The sequence below is a fragment of the Silurus meridionalis genome, chromosome 19, assembly GCF_014805685.1.
Source record: "Silurus meridionalis isolate SWU-2019-XX chromosome 19, ASM1480568v1, whole genome shotgun sequence".
Taxonomy (NCBI): Eukaryota; Metazoa; Chordata; class Actinopteri; order Siluriformes; family Siluridae; genus Silurus; species Silurus meridionalis.
This window is the reverse complement of record NC_060902.1, coordinates 10,939,286-10,949,146: the sequence shown is the minus strand read 5'-3', so window position 1 is coordinate 10,949,146 and position 9,861 is coordinate 10,939,286. Positions and strand designations below refer to the sequence as shown.

At 38.7% G+C, this 9,861-nt stretch overlaps 1 protein-coding gene across 4 annotated transcripts in view; it reads left to right on the top strand.

The window, feature by feature from the left end:
- Nucleotides 1–3,377: 3,377 nt before the first annotated feature.
- The window catches only part of pnp4a (purine nucleoside phosphorylase 4a), a 9,516-nt gene continuing 3,032 nt past the window's right edge, over nt 3,378–9,861 (top strand). The window contains exon 1 of one of the 4 annotated variants that reach the window (XM_046875349.1): nt 3,378–3,417. Coding sequence is in view for 1 of the 4 variants with exons in the window: in XM_046875347.1 (XP_046731303.1) it covers nt 9,359–9,381 (23 nt within the window). In the remaining 3 variants the exon portion in view is untranslated. Of the gene's footprint in view, nt 3,418–3,641; nt 3,655–9,283; nt 9,382–9,861 lie in introns of those variants that run through there. The other 3 variants (XM_046875350.1, XM_046875347.1, XM_046875348.1) reach the window with 3 other exon arrangements.

The window sequence follows — 9,861 nt, the reverse complement described above, 5'->3', positions numbered from 1 at the left end:
GCGTCTAGTTCCCTGGGGGAACTAGGTTTACATACGTAACCTAGAGACTTTCCCTTTTCGGGAACTCGAGCTGCGTCGCAACACTTTGGGAACGAGTGTCCAATCACGCCACACTGACCTGACCCTGCCTAGTGTGTGAGAGCCTCACAACCAGCACGTAGGACAGAGGAGCCTGGAGTGGCTCTAAGGTCAAGGTCATAAAATCTGACGAAGGTCAGCGGGGTGGACCAGCCCGCAGCGTCGCAGATGTCCAGCGAGACAAGTAAGACTCCAACGGACTCCGCAGCATTGCAGATGTCCAGCAAGACAAGTGAGACTGAAGTGAGATTCCAGCAGACCAGGCCGTAGAGGCCGCCACACTCCTAGTGGAGTGAGCCTTGACCCCGAGCGGCGGGGAGACCAGAGGACTCATAAGACGATGAGATAGCATTCACTACCCACCTGCTGAAAGTCTGCTTATTGGCAGGGAATCCCTTCCTGTTAGGGCCATAGCAGACAAACAGTTGCTCCGACTTTCTCCATGGACTCGTCCTGTGGAGACATGTGTCCAGTGCTTGCAGCTGGTTTTACTTCTCCTGGTCGGGGGCTAGGAACGGAGGAGGGCAGCATGCCTGCATCACGACAGGTCGTGAGGGAGCCATAGGCACCTTAGGTACGTACCCAGGTTTTGGGTAGAGGAATGCATTGGCCATGCGGACAGAGCCTGTAGGGCCCTGATCCTCGTCAGGGAGGAAATTGCCAGGAGGAAAGCGGTCTTCACAGACAGGTACCTAAGGGCCACTTCAGCCAATGGCTCGAAGGGGGGCTCCAATAGAGCCGGCCAGGGGCTCGAAGGGGGGGCTCCGATAGAGCCAGCTATGTCGGTGGCCCTCGGTGCTCAGCTTTCACAACTCTGGGCGGGGGTGAACCAGGGTTCCCCCACTTAAGAGAGGAGATCTCTCCAGAACTCCCAAGAGCAGTGCGATCGGGGGGAAGGCATACAGACATAGCCTCTGCCACATCTGCACCATGGTGTCCAGCCCTAATGGGGCTGGGTGGGAGAGAGAGAACCAAAGGGGACAGTGCGAGGTCTCCTGAGTCACAAACAGATCCACCTGGGCTCTGTAAAATCCCTGCCATATCTGCTCCATCACCTCGGGGTGGAGCCTCCCTCGAAAGGGTGTCTGCTCTCCAATTCCACCGTCCTGGGATATAAATTGCTCTCAGTGAGAGGAGTTTTCCATGGGACCACAGGAGGAACCGTCGCGCCAGCTTGCATAAGGGGCAAGCTCGGAGACCCCCCTGGTGGATGATATACGAAACCACCGCTGTGTTGTCGTATGGTCGTACGGACCAACACATGGTGGCCTCTCAGGTCTAGGAGGAAGTGTTTCAGACCCAGAAACACAGCCATCAGCTCCACCGACCCTGGATGAACGCTTCCCACCCCGTGAGCGCGAGGACAAGGAGTTCCCAAGACGGGGCCCTGGGCAGGAACATCGGTTCTCTTCACACATCTAAGGCTCGAAGGGCTTGCCACAAGACCTTGATGATATTGTGTTTATGTTTCAGGGACTTTTGTATTAGGTCTATGTCATGTGTTTTTGTTTTCATTCATGTCATTTTCCTTTCTTGTTATTGGTCATTTTGTTCATGTGTATTTGTTCACAGATGTTTATCTGTTGATTATGTTCATATATAAACCCTTATTTTTTGTCTTGCATTTGTGAATTCGTCCATTCTTTGCAATTACCAAGTGTTTTGTCTGTTGTTCATGTTAATGGTTTTTCCAGTGTTTTGATTTCATTTCTGTTCCACATTTCACCTTGCCATTGTTTTGTTGTTTGCTAATCACCTATTTCCCTTTTTACAGATTTTCTTTTTATTTGGATACATATGCTCATTTAATTAAACTTGTCTTTTACACTGGTTTCCGCTATTATTTACACTGGTTTCCGCTATTGTGCATGCTTTTAGTGCGCACACTTGCAGTGCATTCAGAAAGCATTTAAACCCCGTTTTAATTATTTTACTTTTGGTTTGCTGCCGCTTGGTAATACAATCCTTCAAATAAACATTTTTTTCTTTTTAATTATCTACACTCAGTACCTGTCAGGATCTAGGGGATTTTCCAGATAATGCCCTATGTGTTTTATCTTTTGCCACAAGATGGTGTTGGGTTCCACAATCAGGTTGAGTAGTGGGGGGTGAGTAGTGAAGAGATGTTTTGGAGCTTATGAGGATCTTTTGCAGAAGCCTTTAGCTTTTCCTTGTAGAAGGCAGTCTTGACAGAAGTCATGTCCAAGAAGTTATTTCTTCCAGTTTTTAAATCCAGTTGTTTCTTCCACTTCCTCTCTGCTAATCTTAGTTATTTGACATCCAAGTGGCTTCTTGGGTATAGTAGACAGGGACAGAGGAGGTCCATGGTTGAAGAAATAGAGGAGAGGTATCAATTCTCTTAAAATGTATAAATGGTTTCCATTTTGTGCCTTTCTCTTCCTGGTTTGCACCCTACCCCAAACCAACAGCTTTCAGGTCATTGTTTCAAGACCTGTGGTGAGGCAGCATCCTCAGCCCCAGAGCCCTTCCAGCAGCCCACTGGTCAGCCCTGGCACCTGTGCCATCTCACGCACCTATTCTCCCCACCATCGATTTCCCTTTTGGACAGCAGTCTCAGCCCATGCTACACAGTACACATTCACTTTCACACAACAACCACACTCTTTCCCAAACAACTTCTCCTATCTACCTGTCTTATCCTGTCTACCTTAAATCTCCTTTCTAATAATATTAATAATAATATTAATAATAATAATAATAATAATAATAATAATAATACATTTTATTTAAAGACACCTTTCAAAACACTCAAGGACACATACAATTGAGTAATAAGCATAAAAACATGGTAAACAGCTGTTTAAGTGTTAAAATTAATCAGGCATTCAGTTTTAAATTTAATTTTTGTATTTTGGTAATTTTCTTCAATAAAACGTTTTGGACTTCTCTTCAGCTCCTAGTTAATCCTAGTTAATTAGGTTCACACACCCCCTTGTGGCAGGCCACTAACGTGTCTGCCTCTCACATGGTCAACCCAGATTCAAGCCGGGAGCTTGCTGTCAGTATCCCACAATGACAAATTGAAAACATAATTCTAGAAATATCTTTAACATTAAAAAAACAGAAAAAGAAAAAGAAAAAATAAATATCACAGGTACATAAGTGTCAGGGTCTGGACATTTTTGGCTGTTTTTTGCTTTGGCCACCAGATGCCGCCTCTGGGCCCTTATTCGCTACTCCCTAGCCCCTAACTGTTTAATGTTTCCCACCTGCTCCTCATTTGTTTTGTGTATTTAAGTCAGCCCTTTTTTCTTTGGTTCTTGTTGTTCAAGTGTATTTGTATTTGTATCAGAATCTGCATGGGTTTGTTGTCTCTTGGTGAGTGTCTTGCTATGTATGGTTGTTTTCTATTTTTTATTCTTGGATGTGTGGTACAACCAGGATGTTTCTCTGCAGCAGGAAGTTTTCAACTGGTCAGAGTTGAGGAAAAAGCAAGGAGCCTTAGACTGGGCTAAAGATTTACCTTTCAACATACAACACAGTAATGGCTTAGGGACAATTCTGCAAATGTCCTAGAGTGGCTAGGAGTCTCTGAGAATCTGCTGAACCCAAAATGTAAGGAGAATCAATGGCTCATATTCATGCTCTCTAAGCCTGGCTTGTCAGTGGGTGGAGTTCCTGATCAATTAAAGTAATGAGGTGACTGGCACAGTGGCTGGGATTGGTTGACAGTATGACCCTTCCAGCTGCACATATATGAAGAGCCCATGAGGAAGTGCCTCTTTCCAAGCTCAAGCCAGGAGCCCATGAGGGGGTCCAAGGCATATCCCCAAGAACCATCTAAATCTGAGGAATATCCCCAAAACCCATTTATAATAATAATAACAATAATAATAAATAATAATAATAATAATAATAATAATATTAATAATAATAATAATACATTTAATAAAAACAAGGCAAACAGCTGTTTAACTGTTAAAATTCATCAGTAAAAAGCTAATCTGAACAGATGAGTTTTAAGGCATGATTTAAAAGTGGTCAGGCAGTCACTTTCTCTTATTGATTGAGGAAGAGAACTCCAACATTCCAGTAGCCCAGCTAAATGCCCTAGATCAGCAGTCCCCAAGAAGAAAATGGAATTAATTTTAAGCTACTTTGAGGAAGGACATTCATATGCAGTGATGTTGGAGATGCTGCAGTATATCATGACATAAAGATTAGTTTGTACACTTTTATACATACATTCCAACTTTCTCCTGCCGTATACTGTTGTACTTCAGGCGCTTTATTGTCTGATTTTCATAACTGCCTTTACCCAAAGAAATTTCACCGTGAAGGACATTATCTTTGTACTTGTAATTAACAATAACAAGGACGACCTTCTTGTTAATAATATTTAACAAGGGGATATTTTATATACACATATCGAAATACTTGAAAGTGAAAAGTTTTTTTGTATTATATAATGAGTTTATTTCTTTCTCAAAAACCTGAGGAGACTGAGAATTTAGTTTTAATTAATTTTCTCCAAAACAGAGAATAATTAAAAATTTGTTTTTTTACTGAAAATACACAAACAAACATTTCATTCTGGAAAGGCATAATGATTTGGTGAATTCTTTTCTCAATGCTTAAGACTTGATGACCTACTAGAGAAAGAGGGGAGTCATAGATTCCAAAGAATGCTTTGCGTGGCCCACACAATACAACTCCAGGCATCCATGTGTGAAAAAAGTTACAATAAAAGAAAGAAAGCTAGAACATGCTGTCTAATACATGTAATCTGTTTCATGATGAAATGGTGCGGTAAGATGCTGATTCATAATGGTAGTTCATGCTGAATATGGTCGGACGTCAGCTGGAGACCAAATATTGATCTGAATTAAGTGCTTGAGGATTTCAGCATAGGCAGCATCCACACAAGTAACTGGATTAAGTTTGAGAATTGTATTATACTGTATTACTCCCTTCTGGTAAAATAAGTAAAGTCTTGAGCAGTAGGTTTACCTCACATTTATTAAAGGTTACCTGACTTGTGATGATTTTAGCATGTAATGTACAGCACAATACAGTTGTGTTCTTAGCTCTTCTTTTTTTGGTTCTCTTTTGTAAATGCAAATGAATAAAATGTATTAAACAATTTAAGTTGAAAATATTTCTGTTTGATGGTCAGGTTTTCACCTTATCTTAGTCATGTTTAATAATACATGTTAAATAGTATTCTTGAGCTGTAATAAACATTGTGTCTTTTTGTATTAGATAATCTTGTTTTTCTATCATTTTTTCTACCATTTTAAATACACATTTGCAAGAAAGAAGAATTCACCAAATATTCTATATCCCAAAATAAATATAAATCTAATCAATAAAAGTTTAGTAAAGTGAAATTACCATCAAACTTAATTGACGCATGCACACTGAGAGAGCCAGAGAGGTAAACACGTTCACCATCTTGGAGCATGATGTAAGGAGGGCATTCAGGAGAGTGAACACCAGGAAGGCAGCAGGACCAGATGGCATCACAGGTTGGGTTCTAAAATCCTGCGCTGACCAACCAGCACCGGTGTTCACTGAGATAGTCAACCTCTCCCTGGAATAGTCCCCCATTGTTCCTGTCCTGAAGAAACCCCAGCCTGCTTGCCTCAACGACTACCACCCTGTAGACCTGACCTCAGTAGTAATGAAGTGCTTCGAAAGACTAGTCAGATACTTCATCACAGCTTCATTTCTGGACACACTGGATCCACTACAGTTCATGTACCGCTTGAATTGCTCTACTGAGGACTTCATTGCTAATCTTCTCCACACAACGATGAGCCACCTGGACTGCAGAAAAGGGATTTATGTAAAAATGCTGTTTGTGAATTACAGTTCAGCGTTTAACACCATTATTCCCTCCACATTCACCTCCAAGTTGGAGGTCCTGAAACCTACCACAAGCCGTACGGGTGACAAACACACCTCATTCACCCTCACCGTCAGCACTGGAGCTCTTCAGGGTTGTGTTTTGAGCCCCCTGCTGTACTCACTGTACACACAAGACTGTGTGGTCTCTTCCGACTCCACCACACTCATCAAGTTTGCTGACGATACTGTTATGGTGGGCCTGATCTCCAACAATCACGAGAGGGCCTAAATACAGGAGATTAAAAACCTGGAGAGATTGTGCCAGGAGAACAATCTTCACCTGAAGCAAGACTAAGGAGTTGATAGTGCACTTCAGCAAGAAACAGGAGAGGTCATACCAACCGCTAAACATCACTGGGACCCCAGTGGAGAGAGTGGACAGTTTCTGGTACCTAGGCGTTAACATCACACAGGACCTGTCTTGGTCCTGTCACATCAACACCCTAGTGAAGAAGGCCGGGCACCGTCTGTACCATCTGAGACGCAGAGAGAATGAATAGGAGCTTCTTCCCGCAGGCCATTCAAAGTTTAAACCAGGAAACACCCAGCAACTTTGCTGCACAACTATTAATTACAATTATTTCGAATTATTCACTATTATTTGCATTACTTGCACTAGTGGGTAATGTATATATGTAGGGATAGTGTAATGTGCTCTCCCTGCCTTTGAACGGAGCTGTGTGTTCTTTATCATTATTGGATTGAGCCTTTATTCGGGTGGAGCTGTTTCCCCCCAGTTCTATTTTCTTGTTTCCTATTTCATATATATATATATATATATATATATATATATATATATATATATATATATATATATATATATATAAAGCACAGTTGTGCTTTAGGTTGACTACAATAAAAGGCCACTCTAAAATGTTTTATTACACAGCACAATGCTACAGATGTTCCAAGTTTTGAGGGAGCGTGCGACTGCAGGAATGTCCACCACAGCTGTTGCCCTTGAATTGAATGTTCATTTCACCTTCTTATGTCAAACGCTTATAACATTACCCTATCCTATCTCATCAAAGTTCAAGATTGTTCATCAATATTACATGTGTCTGTGCAACCATTAATCTATCTTTCATTCTTGGCACCCAGCAGAGCATCCAGGTGCACATGGCCTTGATTCATATGTATGTGAGGATTAAGAAAAAAGGGAGAGCTGCACTGAGTTGTACCTTTTTCAAATGATGAGCTGTACAACGGGAATATAAAAAAGTAGAGCAAAAACATTACATAAATTTAACTGATGTAGCTAGATTTTAGCTAATACGATTAATATTTAAAACACTGTTTGCACCTTAAGTATTTTGAATGGTTTACAATTGGCCATGGTTTACTTTTTACCATTTACAACCATGGGGAATGTGTGTGGCTTACTAGAAAGTAATAAATGTTTTAAGACTTTTTAATTTTTGTCCACATGCAAAATCGATATCATATTGGATGTGTCTCGAGAGCCATATTATGTCAAATTAATAGACTAAGAGAAAGTGAGCAGAAGCATGTAGACTGAAATCAGCAGAATTAAGTGGCAGACATAGGGCTCTCATAGTTTTCCAAATCACAAGTTCTTTAGCACGTGCCCTTAAGTCCAATTACACTACAATTCCGCATGACTGCATGTGGAAGAGCACGTGACCTGCTGCCCTGTTAACCCAACACTAGACATATCCAGTTTTTCTAAAAGCTTTCTAACCTTTTCCTACTTCTCTTTTTTCATATGTAGCTACTTAATGTCCACTTATGTAAAAGTATGTTAATATGACACTTATGACACTAGTTTAAAGGTACAGTTTTTATAATTACTTTAATAGTATAGAAGAATCAGCTCTCAATCAGAAAACTTCACTGGGGAACATTTTAATGGGCAGTGCTTAAGGAGTCATAGACCCTTTCACTGTTAATATTTTTTATTTTAAAATATTTTTTAACAGTACTGTACTATTTTTTTTTAGTTGATATTAATTTTTTTTACATTAAATTTTTCTTAGACAAATATTTTTTGAAATACATCAGAAAATTTAGTTTGTAGTCTATTGAGACTATAAAAAAAAATAGCTAAGTATACAATTGCTTGTTGGGCATTAACTGTACAGCAGTTTAATGTCAATACAGCACAATTAACCTAATCTTCATTTGGATGGTACAATCTTACTGTCCTTTCTTTCTGCTAAAAACCGGTAAGGCAATAAACACTTTGGTATTCTGCCTTAATACTTGTCCCAATTCTTGTCCCAATAATTGTCCCCAAGATTCTTTATTCCTTTATTCGGGTATATAGGATGGTACTTTTTACTTACATTCAGCCAATTCAAGAGGCTTTTCATCTTAGCAAAAACATCTAAAGTGAGAAATGCTGAAGGCAATTTATTTTTCCTCATCAGGATTACATGTGAAAAAAAACATGAAAAGTAAGAATAAATTTGCTAAACGCTTTTACATTTAAATACAAATATCTGGATACCTCTGAAAAATAATTTATATCTAATGGCTACAAAGATTCTAGTGGTAGGAATTAAAAGTCAATCAAATATTTTTAAATAGGTTTGATTGTTCTTAAGATTTTGCTCGATGAATTTGTACATTTTCTTTCTTTGACAGAACATTGTGACAATCACAACTATCTATCAACTACATAGGTTTAAAAGGAAAATGGCTTGTAATCAGGCAATCCTTATAAGGTATTCAAATTATTCAAATTGAATTTCTCAGGTCCCATGTTTTAGATTTAAAATGCAGCCCATTCTCTGTTAACAGACCTCACATGCTAGCATTACTGAAGCCAGAAAGACTGGGCAATATACTAACATTCTTTAACTCATTCTCTATTGTGTTTAAAGATATTCCTTTAAAATAAAGTTTAAGAATTTTTTTTCTACAACATTAATTATGTACATTTCATAAAATGTTTGGAGGAAATTTTATTATATGCTTCAGGAGATTTCATTGGTTTTATTCATGGCTATTAACTGTAGTCATATTTTTGTAGCCACATTAAACAGTTTTAGTTGTTTAATTTTATTAATATAGTAATATTTCTGTCTGGTGTATGGATGTATAGATGTGTGGAAAAGTAATTCAGTAGAACATGCCATATGGTTAATTTGTCATTAAAAATGTATGCGAAAGTAGTGTCCTGATACTGCATTTGGTTTAAGACATTATATTTTATCTGTGCACTTGACTCTATTTACATGCTTCACATACTGTACACAAAGAAGTTGTTCTGCCTGGATGATGACAACACAGAGTTGTAACCAATCAGAAGTTTGCTGTTGCTTGTTAAGTTCCGGAATTAGCTTTTCTTAAATGGTCCAAAATCTGTTCCCTTATTGAAACGATTCACTCCTCAAGAACACTTCTTGTTTTCAACACATAGTCTCACTGTTGCACTGACAGTAACATGCACTGTAAAGATCAAATCAGGTAAGATTTTTGTTTACAATTTCTCAAGACTTTCTTATTATTTAATATCTTGAAACAGTGACTTTTTATGTTTATCGTTTAATATATAATATATAGTATATAGTATATCATGTCTCTGTAATTAATATAAAAATAGTTACACATTTTTTTTATAAAAAATAAATAATAAAAATATTAAATAATTGGCAAATTGCTGTGGTATACAGTTATATATTGTTAGTGAAATGGTTTATTATTTATAAATAAACTTTATCAATCATTATAAACATTATAGGTTTTATTGTCAGTTTTAAGTAGGGTTCCTCAAGGGTTCAGTTTTTTTCCTTGTGGGGTTCTTACTTTAAAAAATCCTACTGTTCACATTATGTTTGCATCGATAAAAGTGATTAACCTCTTTATAACATAAACAATATGTGTTTAAGTGGCAGCTATTTAAGAAATGTGCAAGTATTAATGATATTTTAATCCCTCAAATTTGCA